The sequence below is a fragment of the Gorilla gorilla genome, chromosome 20 (assembly GCF_029281585.2).
Source record: "Gorilla gorilla gorilla isolate KB3781 chromosome 20, NHGRI_mGorGor1-v2.1_pri, whole genome shotgun sequence".
Lineage (NCBI taxonomy): Eukaryota > Metazoa > Chordata > Mammalia > Primates > Hominidae > Gorilla > Gorilla gorilla.
The window spans coordinates 67,270,171-67,292,006 of NC_073244.2; the positions used below are offsets into that span (position 1 = coordinate 67,270,171).

Genomic DNA, 21,836 nt, shown 5'->3' on the forward strand with positions numbered 1-21,836 from the left:
CCCTTAAACCCGTGCCCCTCCTCCTGTCCCCCATGCACCCTCCAAAGGAGATGACAAAGGCAGCAGTGAAGGAGGAGAAGGAGGAAGAGAAACACCTTTATTGGAAGAGCTGTGTGGACAAGAGAACGGGGATGAGAGTGAGAGCATGGGAGGTGGGGTCCAAGGAGCTGGTGCCTTTCTCAGCACCCCTTCCAGGGACTGCACAGAGACGGGCTGGCACACCCTGGGTCCAGGCACCTAGGCCCTGCGATCCCTTGGGAGAGGGCCTTGTAGGTGGGGAGGGAGGCAAGAGGCCTGGGGTTCCCACGGAGAAGGGGGCAAGAAGCCACCTGGTTTCACCGATCCATGCTGTCGTCCGCTGGGCTGGAGAAACAGGTCTGTAGCAGCTTTTCACAGAACTCCAGCTCCTCCTGGATTGGGCAGGGGCAGGGAGCAAGGGGCCTGAGTGCAGAGGCCGGACCCTGCCTCCAGCATTCTTGGCACCCAGAAGTACTCCTCTTCTCTCCTGGCCACCACCCACCCCCCCACCAACCAGAGGTTAGGCTTCTTTAATCACTGCTCAGATCCATGATTCACTGTCTTCACACTGGTGTCTGAACTACTTGAACTAGAACCCGGGGTCCCGCAGACTCGTCTCACTCCATTGGTCTGCCTCATATCAGCACTCTTGGGCTCTTTCTAACTCCCAGATATGGACCACTGCTCAAAACTTTCTGCGGATGCAAACCCCAGAAACCATGAAAGAAAGCACTGAGAGGTTAAACTACGTAATATAAAAGATACTCCCATGGCAAAAAAAGAAAAAGAAAACGAGGTTGGAGAAAAATATTTGTGATTCATAGCACAAATGGCTAATATACTTAACCCTTAAAGAGCTTAAAAAAGTCATTCGCAAAAACCATCACCCAATAAATAGATAAGTGGGCAAAGGATGAGAACAAACAGTTCACAAGAAAGAGAAAAGATGCCAAATTTCACTCATGGGAGAAATGTAAACTGGACTAGAGTACTACTTTTCAACAATCAGTTTGAAAAAAGGTCAAATGGTTCATCGAGGCCACTTTGTCCTGACCAAGATTTGGGGAGTTGGGCACCCTCATGACTGGAGTGTCAATGGTTGAACTTCTATGGAGAGCAGCTTGGTGATAGCTAATGAAACGGCCCTTAACCCTTTAACCTTCACCTTTAACATACATGACCCCAGCCATTTCCCTTCTAGAAATTGTTCTACAGACATATGTAATAACATATACAAAAGGTTATTCTTTCAGCAGTGTTTGTCATAGCGAGAGTGTAGAAACAACCTGCATATCCATGCTACAAAAAAGAGCCCATCCGCACTGTACAGCTGCAAAATGAAAGAGCCGCAGGCGAGACATGCAATGCCCACAAAGCAAGGGGCAGAACAGCCATCACAGCACGGCAGGCTTATTTTGCATAACATAGAGAAAAAGGAGAATTCACATGCACCTTTGCTCGTGTGCACCTAATATTTTAAGAAGGACACCTGAGCAACTGGGTAGCCAGAGGGAGGGGCAGGAGAGAGACTTTTCACTGTTTACCCTCCTGCGGGTCTTGTATTTTCAACCATGTGACTACGGAACCTATTCACAAAGCATTAGTAAAATCTGTTACAAATCTAATTTGAATGTTTCCACGGGTGTATACATAAGTCAAAACTTCTCATGTAGTACACTTTTTTTTTTTTTGAGATGGAGTCTCACTCTGTCGCCCAGGCTGGAGTGCAGTGGCGCATCTTGGTTCACTGCAACCTCCGCCTCCCCGGTTCAAGCGATTCTCCTGCCTCAGCCTCCTGGGTAGCTGGGATTACAAGCACCTGCCACTATGCCCAGCTAGTTTTTTGTATTTTTAGTAGAGATGGGGTTTTACCATGTTGGCCAGGCTGGTCTCGAACTCCTGACCTCATGATTTGCCTGCCTCGGCCTCCCAAAATGCTGGGATTACAGGCGTAAGCCACCATGCCTGGCCATGTAGTACACTTTCAATATGTACAGACACTTGACAGTGTCTACATAAGAATCAATTCAATAGAATAGAATGTCCCAAGGAGGTGGGTGCGTTTGCTAAGCTCGGCTTTGCTGAAGCACCAGCATTGATTCATTCACTTCAACAAATTAATACATTACTTAATCAGTTAACTATTTGAATTTTAATTAGTTGTGATTTAGCATTTGTTAGTTATCTAGTTATCTAATGAGTTATTTATTTGCCCCTTATCTAATTAAATATCTGATGACTTGTTATTTATCACTTGTTATTTACCTAAAATAATTGGTTATTATTTGCCATTTATTTCTTGTCAATTTAATGAAATAGTTAATCATTAAGACATTTGAGTGATATTATATTCAATTGACATTTACTTAATGTAAACAACTGTATTGGGTAATTTAGATAATAATTCAATGATTGGGCAACACTTTAAGAATCTCCAAGCTCCTGTCTCCTTGCTGTCTCTCCTACTTTGACACAGCACGGGACGAATGCTAGGCATGAAATAAACATCTGCTGAATGGAAGATGAGTGAAATGCACGAGAACACGAATGAAAGCCTGAACCAGCGGACCCAGGAGCCCCCAAGGGCAAGGACTGGCTGGCTCTGCCCCTACTAGGGTCCCCACTACGACACTTGGTCTAACCTGGGGAATTCCTCACCCCCCAGGCCCCTCCCCCTCACACCTGGTCCTCCTCACACCCTGTCCCTTCCCCAACTCACCTGGTCCTTCTGGAGCCGCTGTCCCCTCCCCCGGCACATGATCCTCCTCGAACCCCATCCCCTGCCCCTCACACCTGGTCCTCCTTGCACCCCGTCACCTCCCCGTGTACCTGGTCCTCCTGGAGCCCCTGTCCCCTCCCCCTGGCACCTGATCCTCCTCGAACCCCATCCCCTCCCCACACACCTAGTCCTCCTGGAGCCCTTGTCCCCTCCCCCTTGCACCTGGTCCTCCTTGCACCCCGTCCCCTCCCCATGTACCTGGTACTCCTCATGCTGCTGCAGCAGCTGACAGCGGTGGCGGAGGAGCTCCTCCAGGCCCAGTTCCGGCTCCCGACACTCGCGCACACCCTGCGGAAAGTCTGTCACCAGGCTGTGAGGGACATGACAGCGGCCCTTAGGACCTCCCTCTAGAGGCCTCACTGACCCAACCCTATCGCCCGCCCCGTCCCCTGGCTCACTCAGGAGCCTGGCAAGTCGCTGCCCCACAATGGGCCTCCATTTCCCCATCTGCGGAACGGACCTCACGCTGCCCCTGGCCCAGGGTGGGTGCTGAGGGACTCAGCACAGGGCCTGGTGTGTGTCAACTCTGGTGTGCTGTTCAGAGCTCCAGCATCATCTGATTAGACACTAATCCACTGGTGGGGGCGTGTACAAAAGCCTCTCTCCCTCCCCCAAGGCCTCTGTGCCAGCCCTACTGGTGAGGAAACTGAGGCTCCCTGACTCCTACTCCTTTCTGGCCCCACACCCTTCCTCTCCACGGGAAGGTCCCAACTCCTGAGTCCCTACGGGCTGATTCCTGAGCCACCCCCACCTTGAGAGGACGGGGCCCCCACCCCAGGCCCCGTCCTCTCAAGGAGCCAAAGTACCTGCACAGGGCTCCAAGCACGTGCTCGTGGAAGGGGCTGTGCTCTGTCCGCACCAGGGCCACCAGCTGCTGGACCATCCCCATGGAGCACAGGGTCCCTGGGGGGAGGGCTGCAGGGGTCAGAGGGGCAGCCCCACCCATCTCCTATGCCCTCCCCGGGATGCCTGTTCCTCCCCTTCTCCCACACCTGCACCCACCCCAGGGCGTCTGCTCCCCACTCCTGCCCTCACTCAAGGGCTGCCACACCTTTGTGTTCAGGGTGGCCCACCAGCAGGTTCTGCAGCAGGAATGCTGATTTGACCTTGAGCTTCTGCACCTGCTGCTGCATGGCCCGCATCAACACAGAGAAGCCGTCCAGGCGGAGGAACTGCAGCAGCCCAGCCTCCTGCTCTCGGACCAGACCTGGGAGAGGGGGACAGGTCCTGAGCTTGCAGTCACCACCACCACCACTGTCATCACAAGCACCATCACCAACATCATCACAACCACCATCACCAACATCATCATCACCACCATCACCACTATCTTCACCACCATCACAATCATCATCATCATCACCATTCTCATCCTCACCACCATCATCACCATCACCACCATCCTCACCACCACCACCATCACCATCATCGCCACCATCACCATCACCACCATCACAATCATCATCACCATCATCACCATCACCACCATCCTCACCACCACCACCATCACCATCATCACCACCATCACCATCACCACCATCACAATCATCATCATCACCATCACCACCATCCTCACCACCACCACCATCACCACCATCACCATCACCATTATCACCACCACCATCACCACCATCACCATCATCACCATCACCATTATCACCACCATCACCACCAACAACACCATCACCATTATCACCATCACCATCACCATCACCACCACCATCACTATCATCACCACCACCACCATCACAATCATCACCACCATCACCACAAACACCACTATCATCACAACCACCATCACCATCATCATCACCACCATCACAACTCTTCACCACCATCATAATCATCATCATCATCACCATTCTCACCATCACCACCATCCTCACCACCACCACCATCACTATCATCACCACCATCCTCACCATCATCACCAATCTCACCATCACCACCACCACCACCACCACCATCACCACCACCACCACCACCACCATCACCAACACCACCATCACCACCACCACCATCACCACCATCATCACCACCATCACCAACATCACCACCACCATCACCACCACCATCCTCACCACCACCACCATCACTATCATCACCACCATCCTCACCATCATCACCAATCTCACCATCACCACCACCACCACCACCATCACCACCACCATCACCACCACCACCACCACCACCATCACCAACACCACCATCACCACCACCACCACCAACACCATCACCACCACCACCATCACCATCACCAACATCACCACCACCATCACCACCACCACCACCATCACCAACATCATCACCATCCTCACCACCATTACCATCACTACCAACACCATCACCACCACCACCATCACCAACATCACCACCACCACCATCATCACCATCACCATCACCACCACCACCATCACCATCACCATCATCACCACCATCACCACCACCATCATCACCACCATCACCACCATCACCACCACCACCATCACCACCACCATCACCATCACCACCACCACCACCACCATCACCATCACCACCACCATCACCACCACCATCACCATCACCACCACCACCATCACCAACATCACCACCATCACCATCACCACCACCATCACCATCATCACCACCATCACCATCACCACCACCACCACCACCACCATCACCAACATCACCACCACCATCACCATCACCACCACCATCACCAACATCACCACCACCATCACCATCACCACCACCATCACCACCACCATCACTACCATCATCGCCATCCTCACCACCATCACCACCACCATCACTATCATCATCACCATCCTCACCACCATCACCACCATCACCATCACCACCACCACCATCACCACCATCACCATCACTATCACCACCATCACCACCATCACCATCACTATCATCACCACCACCATCACCACCACCACCATCACCACCACCATCACCACCATCACCACCATCACCACCACCACCATCACCACCACCATCACCATCACCACCACCACCACCACCATCACCATCACCACCACCATCACCACCACCATCACCATCACCACCACCACCATCACCAACATCACCACCATCACCATCACCACCACCATCACCATCATCACCACCATCACCATCACCACCACCACCACCACCACCATCACCAACATCACCACCACCATCACCATCACCACCACCATCACCAACATCACCACCACCATCACCATCACCACCACCATCACCACCACCATCACTACCATCATCGCCATCCTCACCACCATCACCACCACCATCACTATCATCATCACCATCCTCACCACCATCACCACCATCACCATCACCACCACCATCACCATCACCACCATCACCATCACTATCACCACCATCACCACCATCACCATCACTATCATCACCACCACCATCACCACCACCACCATCACCACCACCATCATCACCATGACCATCACCAACATCACCATCATCACCACCATCACTATCACCATGACCACCACCACCATCACCACCACCATCATCACCATGACATCACCAACATCACCATCACTATCACCATCACCACCACATCACCATCACTGCCATCATCATCACTACCATTAACAATATAATTATCGTCAATCATCATCACCATCATCACCACCAACCACCATCATCCCTTGCCATGGGCCTGCATATGCAAGCATTATCTTTTTTTGAAGTATGTTTTTGAGATATAATTCACAATCCACACAGTTCAGCCTTTTAAAGATATTCACAGGGTTGTATAACCATCACCACTAACTCTAGGAAATTTTCATCACCCCCCAAAGGAAACCTATGAGCAGTCATTCCCAATTTCCCTTCCCTCTGGCCCCTGCAACCACAGATATACTTTCTTCCTTTATGGATTTACCTGTCCCAGACATTTAATATAAATGTGTCCATAAAATACGTGACCTTTTGTGTCTGACTGCTTTCACTCAGCATGATGTTTTCCAGGTTCACTCATGTCATAAGTGGTATCAGCACTTCATTCTTTTTCATGGCTGAATAACATTCCATTGTATGGATATACCACATTTTATCCATTCCTCCATTGATGGAAGCATCATCTCTTTTAATTTTTTTATTTTATTTATTTACTTATTTATTTCATTTTGAGATGGACTCTTGTTCTGTTGCCCAGGCTGGAGTGTGCAGTGGAGCAATCTTGGCTCACTGTAACCTCCGCTCCCAGGTTCAAACTATTCTTCAGCCTCAGCCTCCCAAGTAGCTGGGATTATAGTAACCTGCCACCAAACCCGGCTAATTTTTGTATTTATAGTAGAGACAGGGTTTCACCATGTTGGCCAGGTTGGTCTCAAGCTCCTCACCTAAAGTGATCCACCTGCCTGGGCCTCCCAAAGTGCTGGGATTACAGGCATGAGCCATTGCGCCCAGCTGTGTCATCTCTCTCTCTTTTTTTTTTTTTGAGACAGAGTCTTGCTCTATCATCCAGGCTAGAGTGCAGTGGCACCATTTTGGCTCACTGCAACCTCTGCTTCCCGGGCTCAAGCCATTCTCCTGCCTCAGACTCCCGAGTAGCTGGGAGTACAGGTACGCACCACTACACCCAGCTAATTTTTGTATTTTGAGTAGAGACAGAGTTTTGCCATGTTGGCCAGGCTGGTCTTGAACTCCAGACCTCATAATCCACCTGCCTCAGCCTCCCAAGGTGCTGGGATTACAGGCGTGAGCCACCGTGCCCAGTCCGCAACATCTTTTAATCCTCACAATTATCCTGGAAGTGTGTGCTTTCAGAATTCTATTTTACAGATGAGGAAACTGGGGCCTAAAGAGCCAGGCTACACAGCATGCATGACCTTTATCCAGAGGGCAATGAGAACTCTGGAAGGACTCCCAGCAGGATGAGAACTGACCTTTGGAGGGCACCTCCAGTAAGGTGCCCCCTCCTGGGTAGGCTCTAGGCCTGTGCTGGCCAAGAAGGACAGAAGCTGCTAGTAGCTTGTGGCCACTAAACACCTGATATGTGGCCAGTGCAACTAAGGAAAAGAGTTGTTCATTTCATTTAAGTTCAATTCATTTAAACTTAAGGTGAAAAACTGAAGCAGTGTAAAATATTTTCCATTAAACACAACGTTGGCCGGGCGCAGTGGCTCATGCCTGTAATCCCAGCACTTTGGGAGGCCAAGGTGGGCAGATCACTTGAGGTCAGGAGTTCGAGACCAGCCTGACCAACATGGTGAAACCCCGTCTCTACTAAAAATACAAAATTAGCTGGGCGTGGTGGCGTGCGTCTGTAATCCCAGCTACTAGGGAGGCTGAGGCAGGAGAATCATTTGAACCCGGGAGGTGGAGGTTGCAGTGAGCCGAGATTGCACCATTACACTCCAGCCTGAGCAAAAACAGCGAAACTCCATCTCACACACACACAAAAAGAAAACCCAAAAAGAAAAACACACGCAACGTTGTTGCTCTGGCGCACTCCACACCACCCCTGAAAACTCAGCATGCTGCAATGTGCTTCATTTGTAAAATGCACACACTAGGTTTTGAAGACTTAGCATGACAAAAAATACAGTGTCTCATTAATAGTCCATATTAATTACACATTGAAATTATAATAGTTTGGACATATTGGGTTACATATTTATTTATTTTATTTTATTTTATTTTTGAGACAGAGTCTCGCTCTGTCGCCCAGGCTGGAGTGCAGTGGCAGTTGGCTCACTGCGACATACGTCTCTCGGGTTCAAGCAATTTTTATGCCTCAACCTACCGAGTAGCTGGGATTACAGGCATGCCCCACCATGCCTGGCTAATTTTTTGGTATTTTTAGTAGAGACAGGGTGTCACCATGTTGGCCAGGCTGGTCTTGAGCTCCTGGCTTCAAGTGATCCACCTGTCTCAGCCTCCCAAAATGTTGAGATTATAGGCATGAGTCACCATGCCCGGCCAAATGTTATTTAATTAAAGAAAGAAAAAAGAACAGGCATGCATGGACTGGAAAACATGAAGACTCCTCTTATTCAATCTGTAAGCAAGGCCTGTCAGCTCTACCTTCAAAATGTACCCAGAAGAGACCTGTCCCCTTTACGCCAGGGTTTCTCCACCTGGGCATGGTTGGTATCTGGGGCCAGATCATTCTGGGTTGGGAGGCCCGTCCTGTGCATTGCAGGATGTTGAGCAGCATCCCTGGCCTCTACCCAGTAGATGCCAATAGTCCCTCTCTCCCAGCTGTGACAACTAAAAATGTCTCCAGACATTTGTCTAAATGTCCTGTGGAGGACACGATTGTCCCTGTTTGAGAACCACTGCTCCCTACCACAACCTTGATCTCTTGCCTAGGTTATCACCATAACCCCCCAGCTCACCGCCCACCTTCCACCCTCCCTCGCCGCATTCACCCTCTTCTCTGTGCAGCAGTTGGGGGCAGGGATCACAGTATGGCTGCCGTCATTTTTGGAAAGAAAGCCAAAGTCATCACTGCAGCCCACACATCTCCCTTAAAAAAGTTACGCTTATTCAGCGCTAAAAAGAAATGAGCTATCAAGCCAAGAAAAGACATGGAAGAACCTTAAAAGCAGATTACTAAGCCAAAGAAGCCAGTCTGAAAAGGCTGCAGATTGCATGGTTCCAAGCATATGACATTCTGGAAAAGGCAAAACTATGGAGACAGTAAAAAGCTCAGGAGTGGGATGACTAGCGGGAGCACAGAGGATTTGTAGGGCAGCGAGATTCCTCTGTAGAATACTACAGTATGGATCCATGTCATGATACAGTTGTCCAAACCCATAGTACATACAGCATCAAGAGTGCGCCCCAGTGTCAACTATGGACTCTGGGTGACAATGAGGTGTCCATGTAGGTTCATCGATTGTAATAAATGTGCCACTCTGGTAGACTGTAACAAGGAACCACTTTGGAGTGGCTCCACAGAGGGCGAGCGAGTCTATCCCCTCCTGTCCTGGGAAGGGCAGTGGCACCACCGCCTCGGGCAGCAGGAGCTGAGGGGACGTACCCTGCAAATGGCTCCCAGCACGGAACTCCAGTAATGGTACTGGACAGCCACACAATGGCATACCCTGCAGCCACCAAAAAAAAAAAGGACAGATGCCCCTGAACGGTATACTTTAACATTTTCACGTGAATTTTACCCCCGAGCAAAAAAAAAAAAAAAAATGGCATCCAAGCTCCCAGAGCTCTTGCCCTGCATCGTGCACAGCTTTCGCTGGGGAAGCCGACCACCACGTGGGAGGCTGCTCACGCAGCCCGAGCTTCTTGCCAACTGCCAGCAAAACTCTGCTAGCCCCGGCACGAGCCACGGTGGAAGCCCATCTCTACCACCCCTTCCTCAGAGGGGGATTGTGAGGGATCAATGAGGTGCAGCGCACAGGGCTTAGTGCAATGAGACCTTCAGGGAATGAGGCCCGGCTGACGGCTGACCGCAACCTCGTGAAGACGCAAAGCCAGAAGCGGCCCTCCTCAGCAGGGGCCGCTGCTGCATTCCTCACCCGCAGGAAGGGGAAAGATAAGCTACTGTTGCTTAAGAGAAAAGCACAGAGGCAGGTCAAGGTGCGCCACAGTCAGGATGGCCTGTGCCAGCCGTGCACATCTGAGGAAACGAGATTAATGCGTGTGTCTGTGTGCACACATACCACACACGACACACTCCACATAAGCACACACCACACACCGCGTATACACACACCACATACACACATCCCACACACGCCATGCACATCCACACACCACACATACGCACCACACATACACACCTCATATGCACCCCACATACCCCACACATATACATACATCCCCCCAGCACACACACCCCACACACATACACATGCAACACACACACCACACACACCTCCACATATATACCACACACCACACAACCCATGTACACGCTACACTAACACATGACACGCCAAACACCCCACATACACACCATACACACCCTACACACGCGCCACACACCCACTACACACGCGCCACACACCCACTACACACGCACATCACACACACACCACACCACACACACCCACATTTGTTCTTACAGATTTATTAAAATCTCTGGAAGCAGAAACTGCTATAACAGTGGTTTTCTCTGGAATGGGGACCAGGTTTGGGGACAGGGACCGTTTGCTATGTACTCTTTTGTACCTGGTGAACGATGTGACTGTCTCATAGATTTTTAAAAATATGTAATGACTTTTTTTTTTTTTTAGACAGGGTCTCACTCTGTCACCCAGGCTGGGGTGCAGTGGCACGATCTCAGCTGACTGCAGCCTCCGCCTCCCAGGCTCAGATGACCCTCCCTCCTCAGCCTCCCAGGTAGGTGGGACCAGGTGTGAACCACCAACATGACCTAAAGACTTCTTTTTTAATGCAAGCTATTAGAAGACAACTCTGCCAGCCCCTCTCTACCCTGCTCTGGCCCTCAGGGACACCATGTCCTTCTCTCTGCCCTTTGTGGCCGAGCTGCCCCATGTCTGTCTGTCCCTGTCACCCTAGTTTTGGCTGTGACTTTCCAAGTGCTCCTTTCCTCGCCTCATCAGAATGCTTCCTTCTTCCGGAATCTCCTCCTACCCAAACCCTCCCTGTTCTCCTCCCAGCCTCTGCATGGCTGGGGCCACCATCTGCCAGGAACACAACACTGATTCCAGGGCTCAGGATACATGGGGGTGAGGGAGAGAAAGGGGGTGTTGGACCCCCCTCACAGCCCCCATTTCAATGACCAGATAGGCTGCTGGAATTAAAAAGTAGCCAACCTCAGGCCAGGCACAGTGGCTCATGCCTGTAATCCCAGCACTTAGGGAGGCTGAGGTGCTCACCTGAGGTCGGGGGTTTGAGACCAGACTGGCCAACCGGGTGAAACCCCGTCTCTACTAGTAAACCCCGTCTGTACTCAAAGTACAAAAAAAATTAGCTGGGCATGGTGGCATGTGCCTGTAAACCCAGGTACTTGGGAGGCTGAGGCAGGGGAATCCCTTGAACCTGGGAGGTGGAGGTTGCAGTGAGCCGAGATTGCGCCACTGCACTCCAGCCTGGGCCACAGAGCGAGACTCTGTCTCAAAAAACAAAAAAAGAAAAAAAAAAGCCAACCTCGAACAGATTAAACGTAGAGTTATGATATGACCCAGCAACTCCACTGCTAGGTATACACCCAAGAGAACGGAAAACAAATGTCCATACAAACACCTGCGCAGCCATGTCCACAGGAGCATGAGAGCCCAGAGACAGAAGGAAACCAGGGACTGTCAGCAGACAGGCAGAGGGAGAGGCAGGGCACGGTGGGCCCACGCAACAGGACACATTCAGCCGCAGGAAGGAACACAGCACTGCCACCCGCCACCACTCAGGGACCTTGCAGCATATGAAAGGAGCCAGGCAGAAAAGGCCTCACGGTGTGGGATTCCGTTTGTACAAATGTCCCGGAGAGGGAAATCCTTAGAGGCGGTAAGTAGATTCATGTTGCAGGGGCTGCGGGAGAGGACGGACGCCGAGTGATTGCTTAACGGGTACAGAATTTCTGCTTGGGGGAGAGGATGAAAATGTTCTGAAATTTTGGCCGGGCGCAGTGGCTCACGCCTGTAATCCCAACACTTTGGGAGGCTGAGGCGGGTGGATCACCTGAGGTCAGGAGTTTGAGACCAGCCTGGCCAACAGGGTGAAACCCCGTCTCTACCAAAAATACAAAAATTAGCCGGGCGCGGTGGCGGGCGCCTGTAATCCCAGCTACTTGAGAGGCTGAGGCAGAACTGCTTGAACCCAGGAGGAGGAGGTTGTAGTGAGCCGAGATCGCGCCATTGCGCTCCAGCCTGGGTGACAAAAGCGAGACTCTGTCTCAAAAAAAAAAAAAGAAAGAAAAAAAGAAAATGTTCTGAAATTAGATAGTGACTGCCGACAGCCATACCACCCCGAACGCGCCTGATCTCATCTAAAATTAGAGAGTGATGATGGCTGCACAACACTGAATACACTAAGAAGTACCACGTTGTTTTTCTGGTTTTTGTGTTTGTTTTCAGACAGGTCTTGCTCTGTCACGCAGGCTGGAGATGCGATCATGGCTCACTGCAGCCTCAACTTCCCAGGCTCAGGCAATCCCACCACTTCAGTCTCCTGAGTAGATGGAGGTACAGTCACGCACCACCACGTCCAGCTAATTTTTTAATTTTTGTAGAGACAGGGGTTTCCCTATGTTGCCCAGGCTGGTCTCAAACTCCTGGGCTCGAGCAATTCTCCCGCCTCGGCCTCCCAAAGTGTTAGGATTCCATATGTGAGCCACCACGCCTGGCCAAAAGTACTAAGTTATACACTTTAAAAGGATGAATTATATGGCCTATGAATTACATCTCAATAAAGCTGTTAGAGAAAATAAAAGGAAACAGTCCAGTTGGGGCGCTAGTATAGCATATGCAGGCAGGCATCCAGCACACACGAAGAGCTCCACCAGGCTGGGATCCTGGCTCTGTGTGTCCTCTCCGGACCCCCTGGCCTGATCCCTCCCGTGTGGAGGAGACACAGTGGGCCCAACTTCAGCAGGTGTGCATAAGGATTCAGTGAGTCAACACCTGGCATGGAGAAACTGCCCCACAGATGTTGGTTTTTGTCCCATCCCTGTGCCCGACCTGGCGCCTGTGTCCCAGGCGGCAGTGTATGGAGGAGTCCTGGCCAGCTCTGCCCTATGGAGCTGCAGAAACCTGGCCGTGTCCCTCTGCCCACACCTCAGTTTCTTCCCCTGTCAAATGAGGATGCAAACGGTCCCTACTTCACAGGCCATTAGGATAAAAAGAATTTGTGGCTGGACATGGTGGATCACACCTGTAATCTCAACACTTTCAGAGGCCAAGGTGGGAGGATCCCTTGAGGCTAGGAGTTCAAGACTAGCCTGGGTAGCAAAGCAAGTCTTGTCTCTATATAGGTTAAATTAAAAAAGAAGAAGAAGAAGAATTCATGTACAGCAGGGGTTCTGACCCAGGGGCTTTCTACATCTAGGGGCATTTGTGCGCTGGCAGGTGGGGTGATAGTGTCTCTCCATGGCCTGGAGGCCACCCACTAAGATGTTGCTCAATGTCCTGTAGTACACAGGACGGCCCCTGAGAGTGAACCAGCGCCAGTGTGAACAGTGCCCAGCTGAAAAACTGCTGTGTGCAAAGCGCTCACGCTGAGGGCCGGGTGGTCTCCCCGGGAAGTGGTCACGTCTGCTGCCTGGCTAGCAGGGGGTTTGGCCGAGTGCGCCACTCACTCTGCCCGCAGCACTCCGCCATGCAGGGGTCCAACAAGCATGGGAACAAACGAGGGAAGGAGATGCCTCTCCCTCTGCCCCAGCAGATCCCGGGGGCCCACCCGGCACCGCCCCCTCCGCCAGCACCCCTGTCCCCAGCCCCACCCGGACACTCACAGGAGATGGCGAAGAGGGCCTTCACGCGCACCGTGTCACAGGCGTCGCGGTCCAGCAGCCGCAGCAGCTTACGCAGGGCACCCAGGCCCAGCACCTGCTCCTGGATGGCTGCCACGTTCTGACTGCACGTGCCGATGAGCTGTGCCGCTCGCCACCGCAGCCCCGCAGCCCCCGCCTCCAGGTACCGGCCCACCAGCAGGTGCATGCCCGACAGCTGGCAGAAGTCTGTGCCACAGAGGGGAGCAGAGAGAGGCCAGATGTTAGGGACTGAACCATGCCCCCCAAAATGCATGGGTTGATGTTCTGACCCCCAGTACCTTGGAATGTGACTGTTTTTGGAGATGGGATCTTTAAAGAGATCATTAAGGTAAAATGAGGTCCTTAGGGTGGGCCCTAATGCAATCTGACTGGCGTCCTGATAAGAAGAAGAGATGAGGACACAGACACCCACAGAGGGACAACATGGAGGGAGGACACAAAAAATGCCTTCTGCAAGCCAAGGAGAGGGGGGCTCAGGAGAAACCAGCCCTGCCCACACCCTGATTTCAGACTTCTAGCCTCCAGAGCCATGAGAAAATACATTTCTGTTTTTAAAGCCAGTAGTCTGTGGTGCTTGGCTAAGGTGGCCCTAAGCTGACCACTACAGCTGCTGAGGCCAGGAGAGCCAGGCTGGCTCCCACAGGGACGCAGGTCTCTCCAAACACCCAACCAGAGGTCCCCCCAAGGCTAGTACAACTCGATTCCATCAGCATTTGGGGCATTAGGGCCCCAGGCTCCAGACTACTAAATGCCAGGACTGATCCTGGTCTTTGTGACAATCTGAATGTCCCCAGGGTCAGCAAACCACAGCCCACCTCCTGTTTTTGTAAATAAAGTGGTATTGGAGAGCGTGGCAGTTCCTAAAAAAATGGAATACAGATTCCCCATGACCCAGCAATTCCGCACCAAGGCACAGACCCAAAAGAACCAGAAGTAGGGACTCAGATACTTATATACTCAAGTTCATAGCAGCATCATTCATAAATGACCCAAATGTCCTTAAAGGATAAAGGGATAAATAAAAACTGCTCTAGCCATACAACGGAGTATTACTCAGCCATAAAAAGGAATGAAGCAGCCGGGCGTGGTGGCTCAAGCCTATAATCCCAGCACTTTGGGAGGCCAGGGTGGGCAGATCACTTGAGGCCAGGAGATTGAGACCAGCCCGGGTAACATAGCAAAACAGGGTTTTTGCTATGTTATATACTAAAAATACAAAAATACCAGGCCTGGCCAGGTGCGGTGGCTCATGACTGTAATCCCAACACTTTGGGAGGCCGAGGTGGGTGGATCACGAGGTCAGGAATTCAAGACCAGCCTGGCCAACATGGTGAAACCTCATCTCTACTAAAAATACAAAAATTAGCTGGGCATGGTGGTGGGCGCCTATAAGCCCAGCTACTCAGAAGGGCAAGGCAGGAGAATCGTTTGAACCCGGGAGGCACAGGTTGCAGTGAGCTGAGATCGCGCCATTGCACTCTAGCCTGGGCAACAGGGTGAGACTCTGTCTCAGAAAAAAAAAAAAAAAAATTTGCCAGGCCTGATGACATGCACCTGTAATCCCAGCTGTTTGGGAGGCTGAGGTATGAAAATCAGTTAAACCCAGCAGGTGGAAGTTGCAGTGAGCTGAGATTGCACCACTGCACTCCAGCCTGGGAGACTGACTCAAAAAAAAAAAAAAAAAAAAAAGGAATAAAGCTCTGACACACGCCACGACATGGGCACGCCGCCTTTAGCACAATCAGCCAGACACAAAAGGTCACGTGTTATAATCATCTATATGAAATGTCCAGAACAGGCAAATTCATACAGCCAAAACGCTGAATAGTGGTTGCCAGGGGACCGGGGGAGGGCCTGCCTAATGGGTGCTGGGTCTCCTTTGCAGGCAATGGAAAAGTTCTGGAAATAGAGGTGGTGTTGCACAACATTGTGACTTGACTGTAAGTGGTATAAACAGTCATATGGGAGGATGTTCCCCTCAGCCCACCTTCATCAGCACTGTGCATCTTCATTAAGACAGAGAAGATACACATATATATTTATATTTATATACACAGAGAGCGCACGAGGCCAGGGAGGAAGTGGTATCTTTGGCTTTCGTTCTCATTTGATTACTAATAAGGTGTAAAATTGCTGCTGCTGTGATGATTGGACACTCAGCACAGTGCTTAGCACACAGCAGCTGCTCAACAGATATTTCCTGAACAAGCAAAAAATGAATGAAAGAGCAAAGTCGTTAAAAGCCATCCTGCGGATTGGAGCAGGAGTTCTCTGCCCAGATAAGACTGGGAAACACTGGGGAAAAGTAAGCTAGAGGGTGGCGGCTGCACTGCGGGTCTTCTTGGGGTGCTGAATGCGCTCACAGAGGAGGGCTTCCCAAACTCCGTCCAGCCCCTGTCCAAAATGAAGATACCTGACTCCCAGGCCTGACACGTTACGTTTACTCTGTGCCTGGTGTTGTGCGGGCCTGGGGGTTTCTCTCGGCCCAGCCTGTGTACAAGGGGAAGTAATCAGGACCTGCCCAAACCAGACTGCCATGTAGCAGCACAGCCTGAACTATGAACCAAGGAAGTGACACCCCACCAAATCCACACCCTCAATTGCTACACCACCCAACCCCTCCAAATGGAAGTGAGCTCTCCTCAAACCTTCTGTGAGCTCTGCCGCTTGGAGTAAAACAGCATTTACCTCTGTCTGCGAGGCCCACCCCAACGCTGTTTCCTGCGCCTGGCCCCTCACTCACTCTACTCTGCCTCAAGGGCCTGGCTGCTGTTCCTGAACACACCAGGCACACTCTGGCCTCAGGGCCTTTGCACTGGCTGTTCCTGCTGTCTGGAATGCTTTTCCCAGAGATCATCCCACAACTCTCACCTCACTTCAGGTCTCTGATCAAACGTCACCCCGGGGAGGCCTTCTCTGCCACCCCACCCATGCCACTTTCCCTCTTGTACTCTGGGGAGTGGCAGTGGACACCCAGAGGACTAGGAGAGAAACAGCCATCTCAGAGCTGATCAGGGAAGCGGGGGACTCCACCTGCCATGAGGGTGAGGCAGAGCCTTGCTCCTTATGGCAATGGAGGCGAACAGGCTGATGGTGAGAAGGCAGCAGGGAGGCTGACGGTGTGAGCCCCAAGAGTAGGGGCAAGAGCTGAGAGGCAGCAGGATATGTAGAGGGGCAGGACGTCCTGGCGGGGGAAGAGGGGTACCTGCGGCATTGTCCATGTTCTCACACAGGTCGGCCAGCAGCTCCAGGGCCCCCTCTCGCTCTTGCTGGTCGGCCGCCTGCTCGGCCTCCCCAGCAGTTGGGGGCATGGGCTGTGACAGCACTCGGAGGCAGCTCTTCATCTGCTCCACCTCCTCCCGCTGGCCTCGGAAGGCAGCCGACATGGCCTCCTGCAGCCACTGACGCCTCTGGAGACCAAGGCAAGGAGGAAAGAAGGAGATCCATCAGTCATTCATTACAAAGGAACAGCCATTAATAAAGACAGCCAACAACTGAGGGCTGATGTTCCTTCAGTCAACAAATATCGGCTGGGAGCTGTGGCTCATCCCTGTAATCCCAGCACTTTGGGAGGCCGAGGTGGATAGACTGCCTGAGCTCAGGAGTTTGAGACCAGCCTGGGCAACATGGTGAAACCCCGTCTCTACTAAAAATACAAAAATTAGCCAGGCCTGGTGGCGTGCGCCTGTAATCCCAGCTACTCGGGAGGCTGCAGCAAAAGGAATCGCTTGAACCTGAGAGACAGAGGTTGCAGTGAGCCAAGATCAGGCCACTGCACTCCAGCCTGGGCAACACAGTGAGACTATCTCGAAGAAAAAGGAGATGAGAGCTAATAAGTGACTGCTGGAATTTTTTGGGGTGAGGGAGGGGAGCAGAGGTCTCCTTAGTCACAGTTCTAAGTAAATTTGAGTGAGCTATTTAATGTTTCTGTGCCTGTTTCATGCCTCACTGTTGTAAAGGTTCAATGACATCATATATGTAAGTGGGTTAGCATAATGCTCTGTATACAGTAATTGTCGATTAAACATTATATATAATAGCTATCGCTATTAATCTGCAAAGCAACTCTATGAGGTATATATCATTGTTATCCCCACTTCGCAGATGAGAAAGTTGAGTCACAGAAAGGTTGAGACTTACCCAAGGTCACACAGTCAGCAATTGGCAAAGCCTGAAATCAAACCCAAGCAGTCTAGGCTGGGCGTTCTGGCTCACATCTATAATCTCAGCACTTTGGGAGGCCGAGGCAGGTGGATCACTTGACGCCAGGAGTTCGAGACCAGCCTGGCCAATGTAGTGAAACCCCTTCTCTACTAAAAATATGAAAATTAGCCAGGCATGGTGGCCCATGCCTCTAATCCCAGCTACTGGGGAGGCTGAGGCATGAGAATTGCTTGAACCGGGAAGTCAGAAGTTGCAGTGAGCCAAGATTGCACCTCTGCACTCCAGCCGAGACTGTGTCCCCCACCCCCAACCCCGCCCCCACCAAAAAAAAAAAAAAAAAGCAGTCTGACTACAGAGCCTGTGCTCTTCATGAAAACACACTGCTGCCTTCAGAAGCACTGTCTGTATGCTGGGCACTGTGTGCAGCCCTACTTAAAGTAGAACCTCAGAACTACCCTATACCGTAGTTATTATTATTATCAATTTGTAAATGAAGAACTTGAGATTCAGAAAGATGAAGTAATATACCCAAGGTCACACAGCTGGAAATGCCGAATCCAGGTTAGTCTGGCTCTGGAGAGGATACGTCCCCTCAGACTCTCTTGAGATCTGACCTTCAGTCAACGATGACCCCATCTAGCACAAATTATAGCCCACGATGCCTCCACACCCGGTTTTCTGCCTCCCACCCAAGAAGACCCTAGTCTTCTTGTGGTTCCCCAAGTCACACTTCCCAAGGCAACTCTATCTGTCCCCAGGCCCCTCACCCCAGCTTCTTGGGTCCCCATCCTTTACCTCCTCACTCATCGGTTCTGGAGGAGGGTCTGGCTCTTCAGAGCCCGCGGTGATGGCCATCTGCAGCAAGCCTTGGAGGTTGCGTGGGGGCCGGGAATTGCCCGAGCCCCCAGCCGAGGAGCCGCCGCCGCCGCCGCCGCCCCCTGAAGAGCAACCCTGGGAGGCCGGGGGCAGCGCCAGGGGCAGGCGACTGCCCCTTGAGCCTTCGTCTGACATGGGCCGTTTGTGAAGAAGGGAAGAATGTGTTAGAGGGAGAAGGTGGTCACCGCTGAAGCAGCTCTGGCGTCCTGATGGGTCGATTCTTGAGGGTCTGCTGAGAAGGCGGCGTTTTAGGGGAGCTCGGCGACCCCCCATGACCCCAAACCACTCTGCCCCCAGCCCACTTAACCACAGCCCCTTTTCCTTCCTTCATACCCACAGGACCCTTCCCCAAAGTCATAAGACTCTCCTTTCTCCCTAGCAACAGGCCCCACCCACTCTCCCTGGCAACAACCCCCGTTCCCCATCTCCACTGCGTGCGTCCCGTCTCTTAGCAACCTCACTGCCCCGCCTCCGTAGCAACAAGCCCGCCCTTTGGTCTCCTTAGCAACAAGTCTTCTCCCTCCTCTCCGAAGAGAGGCGCCGGAATAAGGCGGATCTCACCTCCCCGGGTCCTCAAGCCGCCGCTGCTCCTACAGACAAAGTCGTCCGCACCTGACTCTGCTGGGTGCCGCCATCTTAACCGGAAATACGCACGGTTTCACCCGGAAGTGCCAGGCGTACCCACCCAACTTCGTGCCGTGGTTGCGGCTGAAGCTGCTTGCCCGACTCTTATCCCCTTCTCACCTGGCGGGATACTGCACTCGGCCCCGCCCCTCCCATCCAGGCCCCGCCTCCAAGCTGGGAGGCCCCTTCGTGCGGGCCCCGCCCCTTCACGCTCAAGTAGCTGGTCAAAGCCCTGCCCCTGGCCCAGTTTTCGCACCTCAGCGAGTCCCGCCCCCGATACTTTTGCAAGCTCCACCCCTCTTCTAACGTGTGCCCCGCCCCCAGGTCTGACCCCGCCCACCCTACGATTCCCGCCCCTGCTCTAGGCCTTTCAGACTCTCCCAGTTGGGCCCCCGCCCCTTTACAGGCCCCTCCCACTCATTGCTGTCAGTCATCCTTAGAAGGTTTGGGGCCTCGCCCCCACTAATCTGACTTTCGCCTCCACCGGGGCCACCAACCCCATCTACAGGAACCCTGGGGTCGCAACCGTAATGGCTGGCCTGTGAGCCTTATGCCCCCCGCAACCCCTCTCTCGGCCTCAGTTTCTCCATCTGTCAAATGGAGCTGCGGCGTGGATCCCTCTCATCACCCAGCCTCTCCCTCATGGACTGTTCCCCATGTCCTGCCAGGTGGAGAGGAGAGGATTCTTGAGGCCTAGAGCCGGAAAGCAAAGTGCCCCAGAGCCCAGCAAGATTCAGAGCGCCAGAGGAGCCAGCTTGGTGGGGAGGCCCGAGGCCTCTGTGCTCCAGAAGTGGGGTTTAGGCCTGGGCACGTGCTGGTGCGGGCCGATCTGCAGAGGTGTTGGCCCTGGGCTGGGCTTAAAGAAACTCCCGTGTTGATCCTGGATAGGAGGCGTTTTCCTCCAGGAAAAGGTTGTGCTCAACGCAAAACGGGCACACAGTCACAAACGTATCAAGCACCTGCTGGGCGTGGTTGTACAGGGGGATATTTTGGGCAGAAACAGGAAGACCAAACAGATAGGTTGTGTGTGTGTGTGTGTGTGTGTGTGTGTGTGTGTGTGTGTGTGTAGTGTTTCTAGCACTGCGCTGTGAGATGCATCTGGGCCTGTGGATGTGCTATTATATTAGTTTCCTATTGCTGCTGTTAACAAATTACTAAGAATGTGGTGGCTTAAAACAGCACACATTTATTATCTTGCAGTTATGGAGGGCAGAAATCCAAAATGGGTTTCACGGGGCTGAAATCAAACTGTCAGCAGGATTGCATCACTTCTGGAGGCTCTCGGGGAGAATGTTTTTCTTGCCTTTTCCAGCTTCTAGAGGCCACACTCATTCTTTGACAGGTGGCCCCATCACCCCAAGCTCTGCTTCCACCTTCCCATCTCCATCACTGACTGCTCCTCCTGCCTCCTTCTCACAAATACTCCTGTGATTCCATCGAGCTCACCCAAATAACTGGGATAATCTCCCTATCTCAGTCACATGGGCAAAGTCCCTTCAGCCATGCAAGGTAACTTATGCACAGATCCTGGGAATTAGGACACGGACATCTACGTACAAGTCTATCAGTTTATAATACATGGCCGGGGGCAGTGGCTCAGGTCTATAATCTCAGTACTTTGGGAGGCCAAGGTAGGAGGATCACTTGAACCCAAGAGCTCGAGACCAGCCTGGGCAACATAGTGTGTCCCCAGCCCCACAAAAAAGTACAAGAATTAGCCATGTGTGATGGCATCTGCTTATATCACAGCTAGGCAGGAGGCTGAGGCAGGAGGATCACTTGAGCCCAAGAGGTCGAGGCTGCAGGGAACTATGACTGCCCTACTGCACCCCAGCCTAGGCAACAGGGGGAAGACCCTGTCTCAAAAAACAAAACAAAACAAAACAAAAAAAAGAGGGTGATCATATAATTTTTCATCTATAGCAAGACATTTGAGAGCAA

The 21,836-nt window shown here is 52.1% G+C and overlaps 1 protein-coding gene across 7 annotated transcripts; it reads right to left on the minus strand.

Moving 5' to 3' along the window:
- Positions 1–66: 66 nt before the first annotated feature.
- Positions 67–21,116, minus strand: HSPBP1 (HSPA (Hsp70) binding protein 1). 7 transcript variants are annotated; one of them, XM_019015955.4, is made up of 8 exons: positions 19,833–21,116; positions 19,191–19,500; positions 17,437–17,641; positions 14,193–14,417; positions 3,849–4,004; positions 3,604–3,700; positions 2,996–3,085; positions 67–410 (listed from the first exon to the last, which is right to left on the minus strand). In XM_019015955.4, exons 2-8 carry the CDS (start codon positions 19,404–19,406, stop codon positions 98–100), a joined length of 1,302 nt encoding a protein of 433 aa, XP_018871500.1. In that variant the 5' UTR covers positions 19,407–19,500; positions 19,833–21,116; the 3' UTR covers positions 67–97. The 7 variants fall into 7 exon arrangements, with proteins under 7 accessions (XP_018871500.1, XP_055226563.1, XP_055226561.1 ...); XM_055370588.2 differs by having other exon boundaries at positions 2,996–3,107; XM_055370586.2 differs by having other exon boundaries at positions 19,191–19,503.
- Between the last annotated feature and the right edge of the window lie 720 nt (positions 21,117–21,836).

What these genes read in the sequence shown, in the direction of transcription:
- HSPBP1 (XM_055370585.2), bottom strand. Translation starts at nt 19,544, where the DNA reads ATGGGGGGTCGCCGAGCTCCCCTAAAACGCCGCCTTCTCAGCAGACCC. An exon ending in GAACATGGACAATGCCGCAG is followed by an intron (nt 14,418 to 17,436) that starts GTACCCCTCTTC and finishes TCTGTGGCACAG; the next exon opens with ACTTCTGCCAGCTGTCGGGC. An exon ending in GGCCCTCTTCGCCATCTCCT is followed by an intron (nt 4,005 to 14,192) that starts GTGAGTGTCCGG and finishes CCCCTCTCCCAG; the next exon opens with GTCTGGTCCGAGAGCAGGAG.